General features: G+C 45.5%; 1 protein-coding gene across 2 annotated transcripts in view; it reads left to right on the plus strand.

The window, feature by feature from the left end:
* The window catches only part of STAP1 (signal transducing adaptor family member 1), a 164,276-nt gene that overhangs the window by 75,692 nt on the left and 65,174 nt on the right, over window positions 1–23,410 (plus strand). For both annotated transcript variants that reach the window (XM_089669987.1, XM_089669988.1), the window contains exons 2-3: window positions 173–241; window positions 19,138–19,251. In XM_089669987.1, the coding sequence (XP_089526113.1) occupies window positions 173–241; window positions 19,138–19,251 (183 nt within the window). The remainder of the gene's footprint in view (window positions 1–172; window positions 242–19,137; window positions 19,252–23,410) is intronic.

Genomic DNA, 23,410 nt, shown 5'->3' on the forward strand with positions numbered 1-23,410 from the left:
GACAAAGTATAGTAAGACTGGGGCCACCTACTTAGCAGGCTGATGCATGCCCATAAACACTAGAATCCTGCATATACTGTATATTCTTGTTTATTTTTTAAATGAATAAGTAAGTAAAATGCTTTAAAAAACTATAAAAAAAAAAAAAGTAAAATGCTTGTTTTACCCACAGGAAGCAAAGTACTGGACTGAACTACGAGGAACGAAACTCTTTCTTTATAGCGATAAAAAACAAGAAAAGGTAAAATATCAGTTTTGTTTCAACTTTTGATTGTATAATTGGCTGTCTCTCCGTATTTTACTGTTTACTAGAGATGAGCGAATCGAAGTATCCGAAGTGGAATTCGAGTCGAATATCGGAAAAATTTCGATTCGTGCCGAATCCGAAAAACAGCCTAATTCGGACGCGCGAATCGAAATTTTTCCGAAAATGGCGGCTGACATGTGCGGCGACGGAGCGGGGATGTCGGGGAAGGCGCGCAGACAAGGCGCGCTGCCCCATAATGCATTCCTCAACGACATGTGATCGCATCAGCCAATCAGCAGCCAGCCAGCCAGCACTGTGTAATGGTCGAGGTATATATAGCGGCCATTTTGGAAATCTTCATTTGCCTGCAGTCATTGAACAGAGGCAGACCGCTCTGTACTAGGGACAGGGACAGAGTTAGGGCCACAGAAACGAGAATTGGGGACAGAGAGAAGTTACTTAGGGACAGAGAACCATTACTCAGGGACACAGACTTGTTAATGAGGGCCACAGAATCGTTATTTAGGGACAAAGAAACGCTAGTTAGGGCCACAGAATTCATACTCAGGGACAGACAGAATTTTCACTCAGTGCCAGAGAATTGTTACTTAGGGCCACAGAAACGTTATTAGGGCCACAGAATTTTTACTCAGGGACAGACAGAATTGTTACTGAGTGCCAGAGAATTGTTACTCAGGGACAGACAGAATTGTTACTGAGTGCCAGAGAATTCTTACTCAGGGCCACAGAATTCATTCTCAGGGACAGACAGAATTGTTACTCAGGGACAGACAGAATTGTTACTGAGTGCCAGAGAATTGTTACTCAGGGACAGACAGAATTGTTACTGAGTGCCAGAGAATTGTTACTCAGGGACAGACAGAATTGTTACTGAGTGCCAGAGAATTGTTACTCGCACAGACACAAAATTGTTACTTGCACAGACACAGAATTGTTACTCGCACAGACACAGAATTGTTACTGAGTGCCAGAGAATTGTTACTCAGGGACAGACAGAATTGTTACTGAGTGCCAGAGAATTGTTACTCAGGGACAGACAGAATTGTTACTGAGTGCCAGAGAATTGTTACTCAGGGACAGACAGAATTGTTACTGAGTGCCAGAGAATTGTTACTCAGGGACAGACAGAATTGTTACTGAGTGCCAGAGAATTGTTACTCGCACAGACACAAAATTGTTACTTGCACAGACACAGAATTGTTACTCGCACAGACACAGAATTGTTACTCAGGGCCACAGAATTCATACTCAGGGACAGACAGAATTGTTACTGAGTGCCAGAGAATTGTTACTCAGGGACAGACAGAATTGTTACTGAGTGCCAGAGAATTGTTACTCAGGGACAGACAGAATTGTTACTGAGTGCCAGAGAATTGTTACTCGCACAGACACAAAATTGTTACTTGCACAGACACAGAATTGTTACTCGCACAGACACAGAATTGTTACTCAGGGCCACAGAATTCATACTCAGGGACAGACAGAATTGTTACTGAGTGCCAGAGAATTGTTACTCAGGGACAGACAGAATTGTTACTGAGTGCCAGAGAATTGTTACTCGCACAGACACAAAATTGTTACTTGCACAGACACAGAATTGTTACTCGCACAGACACAGAATTGTTACTCAGGGCCACAGAATTCATACTCAGGGACAGACAGAATTGTTACTGAGTGCCAGAGAATTGTTACTCGCACAGACACAAAATTGTTACTTGCACAGACACAGAATTGTTACTCGCACAGACACAGAATTGTTACTGAGTGCCAGAGAATTGTTACTCAGGGACAGACAGAATTGTTACTGAGTGCCAGAGAATTGTTACTCAGGGACAGACAGAATTGTTACTGAGTGCCAGAGAATTGTTACTCAGGGACAGACAGAATTGTTACTGAGTGCCAGAGAATTGTTACTCAGGGACAGACAGAATTGTTACTGAGTGCCAGAGAATTGTTACTCGCACAGACACAAAATTGTTACTTGCACAGACACAGAATTGTTACTCGCACAGACACAGAATTGTTACTCAGGGCCACAGAATTCATACTCAGGGACAGACAGAATTGTTACTGAGTGCCAGAGAATTGTTACTCAGGGACAGACAGAATTGTTACTGAGTGCCAGAGAATTGTTACTCAGGGACAGACAGAATTGTTACTGAGTGCCAGAGAATTGTTACTCGCACAGACACAAAATTGTTACTTGCACAGACACAGAATTGTTACTCGCACAGACACAGAATTGTTACTGAGTGCCAGAGAATTGTTACTCAGGGACAGACAGAATTGTTACTGAGTGCCAGAGAATTGTTACTCAGGGACAGACAGAATTGTTACTGAGTGCCAGAGAATTGTTACTCAGGGACAGACAGAATTGTTACTGAGTGCCAGAGAATTGTTACTCGCACAGACACAAAATTGTTACTTGCACAGACACAGAATTGTTACTCGCACAGACACAGAATTGTTACTCAGGGCCACAGAATTCATACTCAGGGACAGACAGAATTGTTACTCAGGGACAGACAGAATTGTTACTGAGTGCCAGAGAATTGTTACTCAGGGACAGACAGAATTGTTACTGAGTGCCAGAGAATTGTTACTCAGGGACAGACAGAATTGTTACTGAGTGCCAGAGAATTGTTACTCGCACAGACACAAAATTGTTACTTGCACAGACACAGAATTGTTACTCGCACAGACACAGAATTGTTACTGAGTGCCAGAGAATTGTTACTCAGGGACAGACAGAATTGTTACTGAGTGCCAGAGAATTGTTACTCAGGGACAGACAGAATTGTTACTGAGTGCCAGAGAATTGTTACTCAGGGACAGACAGAATTGTTACTGAGTGCCAGAGAATTGTTACTCAGGGACAGACAGAATTGTTACTGAGTGCCAGAGAATTGTTACTCGCACAGACACAAAATTGTTACTTGCACAGACACAGAATTGTTACTCGCACAGACACAGAATTGTTACTCAGGGCCACAGAATTCATACTCAGGGACAGACAGAATTGTTACTGAGTGCCAGAGAATTGTTACTCAGGGACAGACAGAATTGTTACTGAGTGCCAGAGAATTGTTACTCAGGGACAGACAGAATTGTTACTGAGTGCCAGAGAATTGTTACTCGCACAGACACAAAATTGTTACTTGCACAGACACAGAATTGTTACTCGCACAGACACAGAATTGTTACTCAGGGCCACAGAATTCATACTCAGGGACAGACAGAATTGTTACTGAGTGCCAGAGAATTGTTACTCAGGGACAGACAGAATTGTTACTGAGTGCCAGAGAATTGTTACTCGCACAGACACAAAATTGTTACTTGCACAGACACAGAATTGTTACTCGCACAGACACAGAATTGTTACTCAGGGCCACAGAATTCATACTCAGGGACAGACAGAATTGTTACTGAGTGCCAGAGAATTGTTACTCGCACAGACACAAAATTGTTACTTGCACAGACACAGAATTGTTACTCGCACAGACACAGAATTGTTACTGAGTGCCAGAGAATTGTTACTCAGGGACAGACAGAATTGTTACTGAGTGCCAGAGAATTGTTACTCAGGGACAGACAGAATTGTTACTGAGTGCCAGAGAATTGTTACTCAGGGACAGACAGAATTGTTACTGAGTGCCAGAGAATTGTTACTCAGGGACAGACAGAATTGTTACTGAGTGCCAGAGAATTGTTACTCGCACAGACACAAAATTGTTACTTGCACAGACACAGAATTGTTACTCGCACAGACACAGAATTGTTACTCAGGGCCACAGAATTCATACTCAGGGACAGACAGAATTGTTACTGAGTGCCAGAGAATTGTTACTCAGGGACAGACAGAATTGTTACTGAGTGCCAGAGAATTGTTACTCAGGGACAGACAGAATTGTTACTGAGTGCCAGAGAATTGTTACTCGCACAGACACAAAATTGTTACTTGCACAGACACAGAATTGTTACTCGCACAGACACAGAATTGTTACTGAGTGCCAGAGAATTGTTACTCAGGGACAGACAGAATTGTTACTGAGTGCCAGAGAATTGTTACTCAGGGACAGACAGAATTGTTACTGAGTGCCAGAGAATTGTTACTCAGGGACAGACAGAATTGTTACTGAGTGCCAGAGAATTGTTACTCGCACAGACACAAAATTGTTACTTGCACAGACACAGAATTGTTACTCGCACAGACACAGAATTGTTACTCAGGGCCACAGAATTCATACTCAGGGACAGACAGAATTGTTACTGAGTGCCAGAGAATTGTTACTCAGGGACAGACAGAATTGTTACTGAGTGCCAGAGAATTGTTACTCAGGGACAGACAGAATTGTTACTGAGTGCCAGAGAATTGTTACTCGCACAGACACAAAATTGTTACTTGCACAGACACAGAATTGTTACTCGCACAGACACAGAATTGTTACTCGCACAGACACAGAATTGTTACTCAGGGCCACAGAATTCATACTCAGGGACAGACAGAATTGTTACTGAGTGCCAGAGAATTGTTACTCAGGGACACCTAATCGTTGAATTAAATAGTATGTCAGACAACATGCAGAGGAGTGGCAGAGGAGGCAATGTTTTAGGAGCGAGCAGACGTGGCAGCAGAGGAAGGGGTCGAGGCAGCAGTATTCGCAGCCAGAGGCCAGTGCTCCCGGTGTCATCCAGCGGTCGTGTCTCCACCGACAACCCTGCCGTCATTGATTGGTTGGCTCGGTCGTCTTCCTCTTCCCAGGTCACCTCTGACACCTACAGCCAACGGTCGGTGGGTACGTCAGACACAACCGTTAGTTGGCATGGCCCGGGAGCAAGCCCACTGAAATCACGTGTCCTCTACCTGCCCCTGTCCTTTGCTGTTCCCTCACCAAGCGAAGTATCGCATGCTGTGGGCTCAGCCCCACTGTACAGTGAGGAAGAGCTAACAGAGGGCGGTCAGGAACGGGGGGAGACATCGGCCTTTTCAGCAGCCAAGCGAACAAGTACTGGCGAGGAGAGTGGCTCGGTAGCCGGTCTAGAGACAGGTCTGTCTCCTGACCCAGACGCAGCCGAGGGGGCTAGTAGTGAGGCGGAGACCCTACTTGATGATGAGGAGGTTGATCGCACTTGGCAGCCTCGTCGTCATCAGGCAATTTCTTCCGCATCATCAGGAGAAGAGGGTGGCAGCTTGGCAGCGAGCAAAACAGTCGGTGGGTTGCCCAGGAGACAGCAGCAGGGTCGCATCAGTGTCAGTGGAGCCAAACGTCCACGGAGTAGAGCACCAGCTCCACTGCAGCCTACCACCACGGCCAGTAGTGGTGCCGGTGCGCACGGAGGAAGTAGCAGTCAGCCAGTGAAGAGTAGCGGGGGCAAAGTTTCCTACTCGGTGGTGTGGCAATTTTTCCTCAAGCCGCCCGAGGAAGTAAACGTAGCCGTATGTCGACTATGTGGCCAGAAATGCAAGCGTGGCCAGGGGGCCCATGTTGGGACTACAGCGTTGCGTCAGCATATGCAGCGTCACCATTCGGTGGCCTGGGAAAACCGTGATAAACATACGGCGGTTCTGCCTGCCCCAGCCCCCGCTCCATCACCCGCTCCGTTACTTGCTCCGTCACCCGACGTCGTCAATCGCCCTCTATCAGCCAGTCAAGGCTCCAACACCTCTGCTGAGGGGAGTTGTCGCTCGTTGGCATCTTCCGCTCGTTCAGATGCTCCTTCTCCTGCTACTCCTCTTCTCGGATTCCGTCAACAGTCTTTCTTGGAATCCGTATCCAAGAGACAACAGTTTGCGAGCACGCACCCGACGGTGCAAAAGCTGAACGTCCTCCTGTCCAAGTTGCTGGTGCTGCAGTCCCTCCCTTTCCAACTGGTGGACTCAGCACCTTTCCGAGAAATGATGGCTTGTGCCGCGCCGCGGTGGAGAGTGCCAAGCCGTCATTTCTTTGCCCAAAAGGCAGTGCCAGCCCTGCATTCACATGTAGAAGAGATGGTGGGCCAGTCTTTGAGCATGTCGGTCTCTGCCAAAGTGCACGGCAGCGCCGACGTGTGGAGCTGTAACTACGGTCAGGGACAGTACATGTCATTTACGGCCCACTGGGTGAACGTGGTGCCGGCACAGCCGCACCAGCAACTTGGACAGGTCACGACGCTTTTGCCTCCACGTTTGCACGTCCTTGGTCCAGCAAGCATGTCCGCCTCTACCACCTCTTTTTCCGCCGTGTCCTCAGCCGCCACCCCCGTGCCAAGTCCCATTACCCGACCGGCATATCACATGTGCAGGGCGCAACGGTGTCACGCTGTGCTGCACCTGGTATGCCTTGGCGAACGTAGTCACACAGGGGAGGAACTGCTGAGTGTAATGAACAGAGAAATCGACAGATGGCTGTCTCCGCGCAAACTAAAAATCGGAACCATGTTGACTGACAACGGAAAGAACATGGTGTCTGCTCTGCGTCAAGGAAGGTTGTGCCATGCGCCATGCATGGCTCACGTGTTCAATCTGGTTGTCAAGCGGTTCCTAAAATCCACCATCCCACTGCAAGACATCCTTAAAATGTCACGTAAACTGTGCATGCATTTCAGCCATTCCTACACCGCAAAGAACACCCTCATTGAGCTGCAGCGGCAGAACGGAATTCCACAGCATCGCCTGATCTGCGACGTTGCAACAAGGTGGAATTCAACCCTACACATGTTAGACCGCCTTTACGAGCAGCGAAAGGCCATCACCGATTTCCTGATGTTACAAGCGGATAAAGGTACTCCCCTGTGTAACTTAGATGTCAGCCATTGGCAGCTCATGCGTGACACCTGCCGCTTGCTCAGGCCCTTTGAGGAGGCCACGCTATTCGTGAGTCGGCAGGACTATGGGATGAACGACGTCATTCCTCTGTTGCACGTCCTGGAACAAATGCTGTTAACAATGGCTGGTCAGGGTGCGGTAGACGTGGCGCACAGATCTCAACGCCACATGACCCCTGTGGGGGCAGGACAGGAAGAAGAGGAGGAGGTAGAGGAGGACATTTGTGCTCAGGAATTATTGAGTGAAATGGGTGGTTTTTCCACTCAGCGGACAGGAGTGGAGGAGCAGGAGCATCTGGTAGAGGAGGAGGAGGAGGAGACAGAGGACCCAGACGCACCGTGGCAGTATGCTGTGGAGATGGAGGCAGGGAGTCCCTCGCATTCCTTGGCACAAATGGCCCATAGCATGCTCGGTTGCTTGCGTAGCGACAGCCGAATAATAACCATCAGACAGAGGGATGACTTTTGGCTGTCCACCTTGTTGGACCCTCGCTACCGGTCCAAAATGGTGGCCTTTTTCACACCTGCTGAGAGGGAGGCCAAAATTACGTACTATAAAAACCACCTATGTAGTCAGTTGGTCTCTGCCTTTGTGCGCCAACGTCCATCCTCAGACACTGTGGGCCCTGTGCGCTCGCGTTCCGCTGGCATGGCAGCAGGGGAGGGGTGGGGTGGTAGGAGCAGTGGCAGCTCCACCAGCAGTGGCTGCCTCAGTCTGCAGTCGATGATGAGTAGCTTTCTTCACCAGCGCAGTGAGGAAACTACTAACCAGCCGCAGCAGCAGCAGCAGCATCAGGTGGACCTGGAGCAGGAGCTCAAACAACAGGCTTGGGCCTACTTGGACAGCACCCTGCCAACCGAGGTAGACAATCCCCTTGACTACTGGGCAACGAAACTTGACCTTTGGCCCCAACTAGCTGAATTTGCCCTTGAAAGGCTGTCATGCCCGGCCAGTAGCGTGGCATCGGAGCGCGTGTTTAGTGCGGCAGGAGGTATTGTAACTCCGCGGAGGACACGACTGTCCACCCAAAGTGTGGAGAGACTCACGTTTGTGAAAATGAATCAGGCGTGGATTAGTCTGGATTTCAAACCACCAGTTCCTGACACAACTGACTAAATCCGCCATGAATCATGCCTCAAACATGTGCCACTTTCAGGTCTCCTCACACTGCTGGTGTGTTTAATTTTTTGACATAGGGTGCTGGCAGATTACGGGCCTCCTATAGCTGCTGCCAGGCCCCTAATCTGCCATAGGCCCCTATATACCGCCTCCTCATGCTGCTGCTAGGTCCAGAGTCTCTCATGGGTCCCTGTACGGCCTCCCATTGCTGCTGTCTCCATCGCCACACTCTGCTGCCATGTGCCACTTTCAGGTCTCTTCACACTGCTGGTGTGCTAAATTTTTTGACATAGGGTGCAGGCAGATTACGGGCCTCACATAGCTGCTGCCAGGCCCCTAATCTGCCATGGGCCCCTATAAACCGCCTCCTCATGCTGCTGCCAAGTCTAGAGTCTCTCATGGGTCCCTGTACGGCCTCCCATTGCTGCTGTCTCCATCGCCACACTCTGCTGCCATGTGCCACTTTCAGGTCTCTTCACACTGCTGGTGTGTTAAATTTTTTGACATAGGGTGCTGCAAGATAACGGGCCTCACATAGCTGCTGCCAGGCCCCTAATCTGCCATGGGCCCCTATATACCGCCTCCTCATGCTGCTGCCAAGTCCAGAGTCTCTCATGGGTCCCTGTACGGCCTCCCATTGCTGCTGTCTCCATCGCCACACTCTGCTGCCATGTGCCACTTTCAGGTCTCTTCACACTGCTGGTGTGTTAAATTTTTTGACATAGGGTGCAGGCAGATTACGGGCCTCACATAGCTGCTGCCAGGCCCCTAATCTGCCATGGGCCCCTATATACCGCCTCCTCATGCTGCTGCCAAGTCTAGAGTCTCTCATGGGTCCCTGTACGGCCTCCCATTGCTGCTGTCTCCATCGCCACACTCTGCTGCCATGTGCCACTTTCAGGTCTCTTCACACTGCTGGTGTGTTAAATTTTTTGACATAGGGTGCAGGCAGATTACGGGCCTCACATAGCTGCTGCCAGGCCCCTAATCTGCCATGGGCCCCTATAAACCGCCTCCTCATGCTGCTGCCAAGTCTAGAGTCTCTCATGGGTCCCTGTACGGCCTCCCATTGCTGCTGTCTCCATCGCCACACTCTGCTGCCATGTGCCACTTTCAGGTCTCTTCACACTGCTGGTGTGTTTAATTTTTTGACATAGGGTGCTGCAAGATAACGGGCCTCACATAGCTGCTGCCAGGCCCCTAATCTGCCATGGGCCCCTATATACCGCCTCCTCATGCTGCTGCCAAGTCCAGAGTCTCTCATGGGTCCCTGTACGGCCTCCCATTGCTGCTGTCTCCATCGCCACACTCTGCTGCCATGTGCCACTTTCAGGTCTCTTCACACTGCTGGTGTGTTAAATTTTTTGACATAGGGTGCAGGCAGATTACGGGCCTCACATAGCTGCTGCCAGGCCCCTAATCTGCCATGGGCCCCTATATACCGCCTCCTCATGCTGCTGCCAAGTCTAGAGTCTCTCATGGGTCCCTGTACGGCCTCCCATTGCTGCTGTCTCCATCGCCACACTCTGCTGCCATGTGCCACTTTCAGGTCTCTTCACACTGCTGGTGTGTTAAATTTTTTGACATAGGGTGCAGGCAGATTACGGGCCTCACATAGCTGCTGCCAGGCCCCTAATCTGCCATGGGCCCCTATATACCGCCTCCTCATGCTGCTGCCAAGTCCAGAGTCTCTCATGGGACCCTGTACGGCCTCCCATTGCTGCTGTCTCCATCGCCACACTCTGCTGCCATGTGCCACTTTCAGGTCTCCTTCACACTGCTGGTGTGTTAAATTTTTTGACATAGGGTGCAGGCAGATTACGGGCCTCACATAGCTGCTGCCAGGCCCCTAATCTGCCATGGGCCCCTATAAACCGCCTCCTCATGCTGCTGCCAAGTCTAGAGTCTCTCATGGGTCCCTGTACGGCCTCCCATTGCTGCTGTCTCCATCGCCACACTCTGCTGCCATGTGCCACTTTCAGGTCTCTTCACACTGCTGGTGTGTTAAATTTTTTGACATAGGGTGCAGGCAGATTACGGGCCTCACATAGCTGCTGCCAGGCCCCTAATCTGCCATGGGCCCCTATATACCGCCTCCTCATGCTGCTGCCAAGTCTAGAGTCTCTCATGGGTCCCTGTACGGCCTCCCATTGCTGCTGTCTCCATCGCCACACTCTGCTGCCATGTGCCACTTTCAGGTCTCTTCACACTGCTGGTGTGTTAAATTTTTTGACATAGGGTGCTGGCAGATTACGGGCCTCCCATTGCTGCTGCCAGACATGTAATCTGCCATGGGCCCCCGTACCGACTCCTCATGCTGTGACGTTGCAACAAGGTGTAATTCAACCCTACATATGTTAGACCGCCTTTACGAACAGCTAAAGGCCATCACAGATTTCCTGATGTTAAAAGCGGATAAAGGTACTCCCTGTGTAACTTAGATGTCAGCCATTGTCAGCTCATGTGTGACACCTGCGCTTGCTCAGGCCCTTTGAGGAGGCCACGCTATTCGTGAGTCGGCAGGACTATGGGATGAATGAGGTCAAATCGGCCATGGGCCCCCGTACCGCCTGTTCACGCTGATGCTGGTCCCACAGTGTGACCTGGGTCCCTGTACGGCCTCCCATTGCTTCCACTCTGCCATGTACCTCTTTGAAATCTCCTCACACTCCTGCGGTTGTCCATTTTGTCATAGGTTGCTGGCAGATTAGCGGCCTTCCATAGGTGCCGCCAGGCCCCATATCGACCATGGGCCCCCGTACCTCCTGGTCACGCTGCTGCTGAGCCCACAGTGTGACCTGGGTCCCTGTACGGCCTCCCATTGCTTCCACTCTGCCATGTGCCACTTTGAAATCTCCTCACACTCCTGCGGTTGTCCATTTTGTCATAGGTTGCTGGCAGATTACAGGCCTTCCATAGGTGCCACCAAGCCCCATATCGGCCATGGGCCCCCGTACCGCCTGGTCACGCTGCTGCTGGGCCCACAGTGTGACCTGGGTCCCTGTACCGCCTCCCATTGCTCCCACTCTGCCATGTGCCACTTTCAGGTCTCCTCACGCTCCTGCTGGTTTCCATTTTGTCATAGGTTGCTGTATGGCCTCCCATTGCTGCTGCCTCCACCGCCACACTGTGGCTCCAAACACTGGTTTTGGCCCCGTGACTGGCCAAAGGAGTGAAGTGTGCAGTGATTCTAAGATCGACGGCACTCATCTGCATGTCATACTGACAGACAGTATTATTTCTCTTCCCCAGCAGACTCCAAGGGCATTTAAATTAAAGGTACAGTGTTCTGCACTAATATTAAGTCTCTCTGAAGCCTAGAAACACCCTTTTTTAAGTTAAATTCACAGCGAATTTATTCGACTCGAATCGAATATTGTCCACGAATTCGCCGAATCAGTCGAATCGAATTTTTCATTTCTTCGCTCATCTCTACTGTTTACTATTTTAATATGGCACTCCTGTGCCATGAAATGATATGAAAACTATATACTATACTACTACTACTATAATATGAAAACTGATGCAGTAAAGGGGATGGTTTTCTGATAATTCTATCAATGCAAATTACAACCAATTACTATCACAAAGGCATTTATCAAATTTGCATTTTTTTCTGTTAGAAAGTAATGAAGTAAAAAGCACTCCACTTTATAGTGCTATTATCAGGGGCAAAAAATAAATGAAAGTGAAATGCAAGTCAGAACGGCAGTTTAAACCAACAGTACTCCCATCCCCATTCTAAGACTATTCTATCTGTCCTGTAAAAGTAAAGATGTCTAAACTTATCTATTCTGCAATTGGTGTGAACCAGTCACATGATCTCTCCAGCGCCAGCTTTAGTGTAGAGCACGGGTGTCAAACTGGCGGCCCTTCAGATGTTGCCAAACTACAAGTCCCATGAGGCATTTCAAGATTGACCGTTACAAGCATGACTCGCAAAGATAGAGGCATGATGAGACTTGTAGTTTGGCAACAGCTGAAGGGCCGCCAGTTTGACACCCCTGGTGTAGAGGATAGTTCGACGGGAACAGCTACAGAGCCTGGTTAGTGACGTCACCCATGGGCTTACTATGGGGCATCCATTGTCGGCTGTCCCACCTTTACAATGAAGCCAGCTCTGGAACCCGATCATGTGACCAGACCAGAGCTACTTCATAATAGGTAAGTATACGCATCTTTCCTTTGAGGCTAGGTTCACACTTCAGCAGGTTTGTGGGCCACGTTTGTGCAGGCACGGCAGCCCATTCATTTGAATAGGCTGCTGTGCCTGTGTTTCCCACAGGAAAAAGGATCTTGCTTTTTCCACCATGTGATTTCCCTACGGTTCTCGCATCATCAAACGCACTGCAGGTGTAGATGTGTGGGGGTGCCATCAAGAATTAATGGTAGCCCCACGCGTCTGTACAGAGCAGCACACTTTGGGTGCGGGTGTTCGCAGGTGCAGGAACAGCTGTGATTCACACACCCACAGCAACCCGTTTACAGTGTAAAACTAGCCATACAGGTTAAATCAAATAGATTTAGAATGGGGTTGGGAGTAGATTTAAAGTATGACTAAAGGATAAACTTTTTAGTTGTTTTGCATAGGGCGGAGATGGATTAGACCCCCTGTCAGTTTTTTTTTTTATTGCTGTCTATGCCCTCATTAGGAAGATTAACCCTCTATATTTGGCTTGTTAACCATTAACTTTGAAAGTGAAAGTAAAAGAAAATCCCAAATTTTGGGTTGTCGCCAGAAAAGTAAGAAAGGGGAAATCTTCCAATGGGGACACTAGTTCTGGTGACATGGGGGACCCCAATGTGTTCCCTTAATTTGCAGAGATTTTCTGTTTTTTGTTTTCTGTTTTGGCTATCGGACAGGAAGTGAAGGTAAATCTCCCCAGTGGGACACAGAAGGCAAAAAAAAAATCTGACATGGGTTATAACCCTTTATTGCTCTATCCAAAATGAGAAAAATGTTTTCCCAATAGGTCTACTTTAAGATTAGTTAAGTTTTGACTTGCCTTCCACTTTAATCATAGAAACTGTAGAAATTAAAGTATAACTTTTTTTTTTCATTTTGGATAGAGTGTAAGGGATTAGAATGTATTGCTGTCTGTGCCCCCATTAGGGAGATTCACCCTCTCTATCTGTCCTGTTTACTGTTATCACAGAGAGTAAGAGTAAGCACTGGTTCATACCAGTGTGACATGTCATGCGATTTGACAGTTCCAAATTTCATGGCAAGTCGCACCCTATTGTCGGCAATGTAAATGTTCAAATCAGCGTGACTCCAGCTTTGCGGTGCTGCACAGATTTGAAAACAAAAAGGTTCCTGCTTTATTTTTTCAAGATTTCAGGTGCGAATTGCATAGACATCTGTGCACTATGTCGCACAGATGTCATCCAAGTAGCACCTGAAATTGCACTGACCTGCAGTTTTGAAATCCTGCGACTTCAAGTGAAGTGAAGTGAAGCTGCACAATTTGAAAGTTGGATTCAGTGTGAACCTGGGCTAAAAGAAAATCATAAATTGTTGTCTGTCACCAGAACAGGAATAGAGGGGAAATTTTCCATTGGGGCACTAGTTCTGGTGACCTTGGTATTTCCTCACTTTGGATTGAATTCCTCTCACTTTGTTAAGAAATATTATCTTGCACTTGGTGAAATTAATCGGGGTGCAGCAACCACAAACGTTTGAATACTAAAACCAATAAGATAATTTAAAAAATATGGTGTGCTACTCCAAATCTCATAAATCAATGATTATCATAAATGACATGCATTGCAATTGTATTAAAAGTGCTATAGTGAATACAATAAATCAATATATAAACAACAAGTATTAAAAACAAACAAAGGTGCATCCAATATAATTCCAATCAATAAAGTGCTTCATTTCTTTGTCTCCAAGCAAATGCTGTGACAGCAACAAATGGACATAAAAATGCATGAACCGTGAATCCTCCATCACAGATATGCAGCCCGTTACCATATCCTCTGATCTCAGACAAAAGAGATCAGAAAGCGCTTGTGTATGTATGCGCAAATAGCACTGTCCCTGCTATCATCTGAATTCAGGTTTCCATGATCACAGTGCCAAAAATCAAAGTGTATGCATCTCTCCAGCAACACCTTTATGATGCCCTCCAAAGAGAACTAAATGAGCCACGATAGTGTAGCAAATCGCTCAGATACCATTCCTGGGACACGGGACACATGTCCCTACCTGCCACTTCATACTGTTCTTTTACTGCCCTGCCACTGCCAGTACATAAAGCTGTTGTTTCCAGTTGCTTCCACTTTGTTATAATACCACTAACAGTTGATCATGGAATATTTAGTAACAAGAAAATTTCACAGATTGCTTATTGCACTGGCAGCAACCTATCACGGTACCACGCTTGAATATACTGAGCTCCTGAGAGCAACTCATTCTTTCACAAATGTTTGTAGAAGCAGTCTGCATGCCTAGGTGCTTGATTACATACACGTGTGGCCATGGAGGTGATTGGAACACCTGAATCCAGTGATTTGGAAGGGTATCCCAATATTTTTGGCAAAATAGTGTACCTTTTATGTATGCCTAATTAAAATTCTTGACTTTTTCAGCATATTTAAACTGTAGTCAAACAGTGCTTACAAATAAAGGTGATATGCTCAAAGAAAATGTTACCTTTTCAATCACTTAACAAAAATTCCAAAAGATGTAATGATTTACAGGGGAAAAAATAAGTATACCCTTGGCATTAAAAGCTGGTATTATCCCCCTATACAGTGCCTTGAAAAAGTATTCATACCCCTTGAAATTTTTAACATTTTGTCATGTTACAATCAAAGACGTAAATGTATTTTATTGGGATTTTATGTGATGGACCCATGCAACGTGGCACATAATTGTGAAGTGGAAGGAAAATGATAAATGGTTTTCAAAATTTTTTACAAATAAATATCTGAACAGTGTAGGGTACATTTGTATGCAGCCCCCTGAGTCAATACTTTGTAGAACCATCTTTTGCTGCAATTACAGCTGAAAGTGTTTTTGGGTATGTCTCTACCAGCTTTGCACATCTAGAGAGCTAAATTTGCCTTGTATTTGGCGCCATCCTTCTTCCCATCAACTCTGACCAGCTTCCCTGTCCCTGCTGAAGAAAAGCATCCCCACAACATGATGCTGGCACCAACATGGTTCACGGTGGGGATGGTATGTTCAGGGTGATGTGCAGTGTTAGTTTTCCACCACACATTGTGTTTTGCTTTTAAGCCAAAAAGTTAAATTTTGGTCTCATGTGACCAGAGCACCTTCTTCCACATGTTTGCTGTGTCCCCCACATGGCTTCTCGCAAGCTGCAAATAGGACTTCTTATGGCTTTCTTTCAGCAATGACTTTCTTCTAGCCATTCCTCTATTAAGCCAGATTTGTGGAGTGCACGACTAATAATTGTCCTGTGGACAGATTCTCCCACCTGAGCTGTGGATCTCTGCAGCTCCTCCAGAGTTACCATGGGCCTTTTGGCTGCTTCTCTGATTAATGCTCTCCTTGCCCGACCTGTCAGTTTAGGTGGACGGCCATGTCTTGGTATGCTTGCAGTTGTGCCATACTCTTTCCATTTTCAGATGATGGATTGAATAATGCTTTGTGAGATGTTCAAATCTTGGGATTTTTTTTATAACCTAACCCTGCTTTAAACTTCACCACAACTTTATCCCTGACCTGTCTGGTGTATTCCTTGGCCTTCATTCTGCTGTTTGTTCACTAATGTTCTCTACCAAACCTCTGAGGGCTTCACAGAACAGCTGTATTTACACTGAGATTAATTTACACACAGGTGCACTCTATTTACTAATTAGGTGACTTCTGAAGGCAATTGGTTCCACTAGATTTTAGTTACAGGTATGATAGTAAAGGGGGCTGAATACAAATGCACACCACACTTTTCAGATATTTATTTGTAAAAAAATTTGAAAACCATTTATCTTTTTCCTTCACTTCACAATTATGTTCCACTTTGTGTTGGTCTATTACAGGGGTCTCCAAACTGCGGCCCGTGGGCTGGATGTGGCCCTTTGCTTGCTTTTACCCGGCCCTTGGGGCCTTTTTTCTTCCACTGATATGAAGCACTAATCATTTCACTATTCCTGGGATGCTATTCCTCCCACTGACACCTATGATGGGGCACTATTCCTCCCACTGACACTAGTGATGGGGCACTATTCCTCCCACTGACACCAGTGATGGGGCACTATTCTTCCCACTGACACCAACGATGAGGTGCTATTCTTCCCACTGACACCAACAATGGGGCGCAGTTCCTCCCACTGACCCCAACGATGGGGCACTGTTCCTCCCACTGACCCCAACAATGGGGTGCTGTTCCTCCTACTGACCCCAGCGACGGAGCGCTGTTCCTCCCACTGACCCCAGCGATGGAGCGCTGTTCCTCCCACTGACCCCAGCGACGGGGCGCTGTTCCTCCCACTGACTCCAGCGACAAGGCACTATTCCTTCCACTGACACCCATGACGGGGCACTATTCCTTCCACTGACCACCAATCCTAGGGTATTGTTTGCTCCCACTGATGCCAGGGCATTTTCTACTCCCACTGGCCACTATCCAGCCACCTTAAAGTTTGAAGGGTGGTAAACTGGCCCTTTGTTTCAAAAGTTTGGAGACCCCTGGTTTAGAGATATACGGTCAGCCCAGATTCAGCCAAATGCAGCAAAGTTGATTGGACGGCGCTTCACAGTACAGATGGACAAAAACACACTGCAAAAGCAACCCAGGCGCATTTGAAGGAAAAGAAGTGGTATATTCTTCAATGGCCAAGTCAATCACCTGATCTCAACCCAATTAAGCATGCATTTCACTTGCTGAAGGAAAAACTAGAGGCAGAAATACCCACAAACAAACGGAACAACTGAAGGCAGCTGCAGTTAGAGCCTGGCAAAGCATCAGAAAGGAGGAAACCCAGTCTTTGGTAATGTCCATGAATTCCAGACTTCAGGCAGTCATTGCCAGTAAAGGATTCTCAACAAAATATTAAAATGAAAATTTTATTTATAATTATACTCATTTGTCCAATTACTTTTGGTCCCTTGAAAAAGGTTGGGGGGGTGGCTAATCTTAAGAGCTGTAATTCCTAAACCCTTCCTCCAATGTGGATGTACATACCTCGAATTAAACCTGAGAGTGTGCACTTTCAGCCCATATCCATTATATAACTATAGCTTGAATATGTTTTGAAAAATACCTTAAAAAACTAAAATTGTGCCTGTGTCCAAATATATATGGACCTAACTGTATTTATTAGCTGCTGTGGAAAATGTATTTATGATTATATTCATTTGTCTAATTATATTTGAGCCCCTGAAAATGGAGCGACTGTGTATACAAATGGTTGTGGTTCCTAAAATCTGTATTTATGTTCAACCCCTTGAATTAAAGCTGAAAGTCTGCACTTCAAATTCATTTGGATTGTTTCGTTTTAATTCATTCTGGTGGCATACAGAGCCAAAAGTATGAAAATTGTGCCTGTGTCCAACAATGTCTTTCCATGCATCAGTCCTTCTGTGTCAAACACTTTGAAGAAGTTGTTTTCCAAAATAGTGCGTGGGACAGAGCCTTTCTTTGCAGACACGATCCAGAGCGAATGATGCCTTCTCTCTAGCCCCAGCCCATTTTGTGTTCACATCTGTGCTGTCGGACAGAGATTCCAGCGAGCCTTGAGCCGCGACTCTGATCCAGATCTGTGATTTCTTGCCCTGCATACTATAAAATTGGCTCTGTAAGTGCGGTTTTGATTGAATAAAAGAGACCTAGTATTTTCAATAGAGAGTACTATTTGGTCTTTTTTATATCCTATTATGAGCTGCATTTTCCCACCTTGAAGTTTAAAGTTAGAGGATTTTAACTGTAGAAAGGCAGGCGCCTTAAGTTGTTCCTGGCTGTTGAAGGGGAGCATATGCATTTAGACCTTTTAGGTCCAAAGGTGAGCGGCCAGTGCCGTCTTTTGCCTTCTGGAAGAGGAATTCCTTTCACTGGCACAGTGGGGCTTTCTGGTGGAGTTTCACTGAAAATTAAAGGATAAGTTCACTTTAAAAAATAAATAAATACAAGTTTTTTTTTGCAGGTAAAAGAATGTGCATTTACTTTTTTTTTTTTGGAGCCTGGAAAGCATTGCACCAGCGATCTGCATATACAGCAGTATGGTGATTGATTACGTTTACTAAGAAACTCACAAAAAAGCTTAGTTTTAATATAAATCAGTAATATTTATATCTAATGTATTTGCTAATATCTGTAAGGTAAAAAAAAGAGCTTTGGATGCATACGCCATCTGAATAAAGTCAATGCTAGTGTCAACCATCTCGGACTTCGCTTACAGCATATTAATGCACACAAAAATACACATTTGATGTTTAATAAAGATGTATAGGGAGCTGTAAAACAGTTTTTTGATATTTATCATTTATTCTGAACTTTTCTGAAACAGTTTTTTTTACTCATGCGACTGTCACAGCACCAATCAGGGCTGCACAGACAGACTCATACTTTAGTAATAGTAATAGGCCCTTCCAAAGATCTTTCCCTGCAGATGCCAAAGAACAGGAAAAGTTTGTGACCACGGAACAGTGCTGCAGGAATAAGGTACTTAGGACATTTAAAAAACAGACCAAAATACAGTGGCACGATATATATGATTTATCTGAGTGGATCGTGGCAGTTAACATTTCTGTTTAGTGTCAGTATAAACTAGAGGTTCAACGGCAGCTGAAATAACAATCGCCAACACAGTGATCAATTTAAAACTAGCTAAGAGGGAGAAGTACTCATGAGCACTATATAAAATCAATGCAACTGTTGTTATACTAGTGTTCCTCTCATCATACCTAGACTGATGAGGGAATATTCATGAACGTTTAACATGCTGTATATGTAACAATATTGCTTGCTTGTAATAGTACACGGACAGCATTGAATTGCGAAACATGGAATCTGTAACTGATGGAAAGTGCAATCAGAAACAATGGGCAGAAGTTAAATTGACCTTCGACAAGGAGGAAGTGATCATAAAGGTGAGTTTACTTACATAACCTGAGAACAAATAAATGCACATTGTTTACTGACTCATACTGAAATGAATGATTTCTGTTTCTGCTTAGTGACCAAAAATAATGGAATTAACATTCTTTGTATTCTTAAAGTGGCAGTAAACCCAAAACCAAAAAAAATTAATATATTGCAGGTTACCAGTGTGGTGGCTGCATTAGTTTAGTTTTTTACTATTTTTCACTTGTTTTCACCTTGTGATCTGGCCAGTAACGCACTTCTTGTATTAGAGTGCCTTTGGTTCACTTTGGATGAATGAGCACAGGGGGCACATTTGGACAGCAGCATTGTCAATGTGGGAGGGGGGGGGGGATAGATGTATTCGCAGATTTAGATACAGTAAACATTTTTTTTCCTTTTTGTGATAAAGGTTTCACATAAATACAAGCTAATCATTGTATGCAATGGTTTACCTCATCCCTGAAAATGATTTATCTGGAAGAGAGCTTGTTCTTTTGAAAAGCAGCACACCTACTGGCCAGATTACCAGATAAAATAAAAGACAGAAACCCTTAAAAAAAGAACACTAATGCAGCCATCACATCTAAGATTTGGGTAAGCTGCAATGTTAAAAATGTTTGCTTTTGGGCTTAATACCACCTAAAATCTTAAGCTGTAGTACAAATGGTATGAATAAACGTAACAAAATATAGATGTAAATTTCACATACTTTAAGAGGATCAATGCTGACAGTTCCAGGTCCTGACTCCCCACTAATTTTCATTCCATTGTCAGCACTGGAAACCTATAAATATTTCACATATAGGACCTGTAAGACAGGCCCCTATCCAAGCCCTGGTTCCAATTAGAGGCAAATAATTATTATTATTTTTTAAACAAAATATAGATGTGTGGAGTATGTTTGAAACTTTGCTCACACCTTTATTGTATTTATAATATTCCTGTTTTGGATGGTGGACTACGGATCTGGTAGAACTGGCCTATAGCCTACCACTTACTATCTTGTCTGTCATTTCTTTACTATAGTCAGTTAAAGCGAAACTTCACCGAAAAGGGGAAGTTCAGCTGTTCCTCCTCATTTCCTGACTCCTCTGTCAGCATTGGCAGCTTTTTATTGGGGGGCAGGTAACTGGTTTTAACAGGTACCCACTCCTACTCCACTCCGACCCTCTAGGCAATCAGAGCGGAAGTTCACCTCCCACCTCCAATACCTGCAGCCTGTTGGGACATGCCACAGGTCCCAGAAGACTGCAGGACTATTCAGCGCCGCAGCTCAAGCATGCACAAAGATAGTTGTATGAGGCACAGCAAGGCCTTTTTAAAATATTTTAGAAATTAAATTTGGATTTGGCCTGTTTCCTAAATTTTATAATTTGTTGTTTTTTCTTAAAATGCATGATAAAAATTCTTAGCTGCCACGTACAGCCATTCACTTTAATGGCAAGCTTTTTGCAGCACTTGTGGTTCCCTTCACTAGGCATACAAAATGCCTAGAAATCTTCATATGCATGAACCCTTATGCACGAATTCATAAATATTACCAATAGGTATTTTATATAAGCTACTTTGGGACCTATTTACTAAAACTGTAAAGTGCAAAATCTGATGCAGCTCTACATAGAAACCAATTTGCATCCAGGATTTTTTTTTTGTCAAAGCTTAATTGAACAAGCTGAAGTTAGAAGCTGATTGGCTACCATGCACAGCGCACCAGATTCTGAGTACTCCAGTTTTAGTAAGTCTGCCCCTTGTGTCTTATGGGTGGGAAGTGCCTGAAAGGAGATCTGTCTTCATTGCCTAAAACAAATGCTCAGATTCCTTTTTTTCCATATCGTTGGAGCTGAAAGGAGTTGGTTGTTATTAGCAATGTGAAGATTCTGCTTCCAAACATTTTCAATCATGAAAATGCTTCAGATCAGGTAATTCTTAACTTGCCAATGTCCTGTCTGGATTCTTGAGCATTTGTAAGTAACAGTATGATAGGAAGGCATCATGGACAATAGATGCAGGCTGATTTGTAATTATCAGTTTTTTTAACATATTCTCAAACATGATATTCAAGTAAAATTCATATACTGTAGAACCTATGATTGTCTGTATATCACCAATGACACTCGTGCTTTTCAAGACCCATGCCACATTAGCAAACTTGTCACTGAAGGCAGCTTGCCAACACCAGCATTGCTGAAGAGACCTTTCAGCTGCTACCATGGCTGAGACAAGGGTGGGTGGAAGGGGCGGCTGCCCTGGCCCTGGTTTGCTATAGAGATGGGGGCACATTCCTTCTGTTACAAGGCTGACATGAGTAGTGACAGCGGCTGTGATTTTGATAAGCAAGTGACTGCTAGGTGCAGGGCTACTGTTGGAATCCACAGGGCCCCATACAGCCAACCTGACAGGGTCCGCCCTAAAAAAAACAACAGTTTGCTGGGCTTCAGTTATGAATGAACACAGTGAGTGATTGGTACCAATCACTCACTGTGTTCATTCGGGAAAGGAAGGGGCTGGTAAATGAGGCGTATTTACTGGACCCTTCCCCCACTCTACATCCTGAAGTATCCCATTGTGTTCTTGCAGCTGCCAGTTGAAAACAGGCAGTACAGGGGGGCCTGGGCAGCAGGGGAAAGCATACAGTTGCAAGAAAAAGTCACAACAATAGAAGAACACAGTCTGCTGAACATAATACTACACAAACATTAGATGTTGCCATGGTTTAATTGCACATAACATGTAAACATTCACAGTGCAGGGAGGAAAAAGTATGTGAGGCCCTAGCTTAATGACTTCTCCCAGAGCTAATTGGAGCCAGGAGTGAGCCAACCTTGACTCCAATCAGTGTGATGATATTGGATGTGTTGCTGACAGCTGTCCTGCCCTTAAAAAACACACACCTGTTTTGGGTTTACTGGTTTCAAGAAGCACTGTCTGATGTGAAACATGCCTTGCAGAAAAGAGCTCTCAGAAGACCTACGATCAAGAATTGTTGACTTGCATGAAGCTGGAAAGGGTTACAAAAGTATCTCCAAAAGCGTTGATGTTCATGTGTCCATGGTAAGACAGACTGTCTACAAATGGAGAAAGTTTATCACTGTTGCTACTCTCCCTAGGCGTTGTCGTCCTGTAAAGATGACTGCAAGAGCACAGCGCAGAATGCTGCATGAGGTAAAGAAGAATCTCAGAGTGTCAGCTAAAGACCTACAGAAATCTCTGGCACATGCTAACATTTTTGTTGACACGTCTACCATAAGGAAAACATTAAACAAGAATGGAGTACATGGGAGGACACCACGGAGGAAGCCATTGCTGTCCAAAAAGAATATTGCAGCATGTTTGAAGTTTGCAAAAGAGCACCTGAATGTTCCACAGCACTACTGGCAAAATATACTGTGGACAGATGAAACCAAGATTGAGTTGTTTGGGAAGAACACACAACACTATGTGTGGAGCAAAAAAGGCACAGCACACCAACATCAAAACCTCATCCCCACTGTAAAACATGGCGGAGGGAGTATCATGGTTTGGGGCTGCTTTGCTGCCTCAGGGCCTGGACGGATTGTTGTCATTGATGGGAAAATGAATTCCAGAGTTTATCAAGACATTTTGCAGGAAAATGTACGACCATCTGTCCGCCAACTGAAGCTCCGCAGAGGATGGGTGATGCCACAGGACAATGACCCAAAGCATACAAGTAATTCAACAAAACAATGGCTGCAACAGCACAGAATACACCTTCTAGAGTGGCCCAGTCAGAGTCCTGACCTCAACCCGATTGAAATGTTGTGGCATGACCTGAAGAGAGCGATTCACACCAGACTTCCCAAGAATATTGCTACACTGAAACAGTTTTGTGAAGAGGAGTGGTCCAAAATTACTCCAGATCGTTGTGCAGGTCTGATCTGCAACTACAGGAAACGTTTGGTTGAAGTTATTGCTGCCAAAGGAGGGTCAACCGGTTATTAAGTCCAAAGGTTCACATACTTTTTCCTCCCTGCACTGTGAATGTTTACATGTTATGTGCAATTAAACCATGGCAACATCTAATGTTTGTGTAGTATTATGTTCAGCAGACTGTGTTTTTCTATTGTGACTTAGATGACGTTCAGAGCACATTTTATGCCCAATTCATGCAAAACTCCACGTAATCCCAAGGGGTTCACATACTTT

This window comes from Staurois parvus, unplaced genomic scaffold (genome assembly GCF_062004578.1).
Source record: "Staurois parvus isolate SC_StPar_1 unplaced genomic scaffold, SC_StPar_1.0 ptg000086l, whole genome shotgun sequence".
NCBI lineage: Eukaryota > Metazoa > Chordata > Amphibia > Anura > Ranidae > Staurois > Staurois parvus.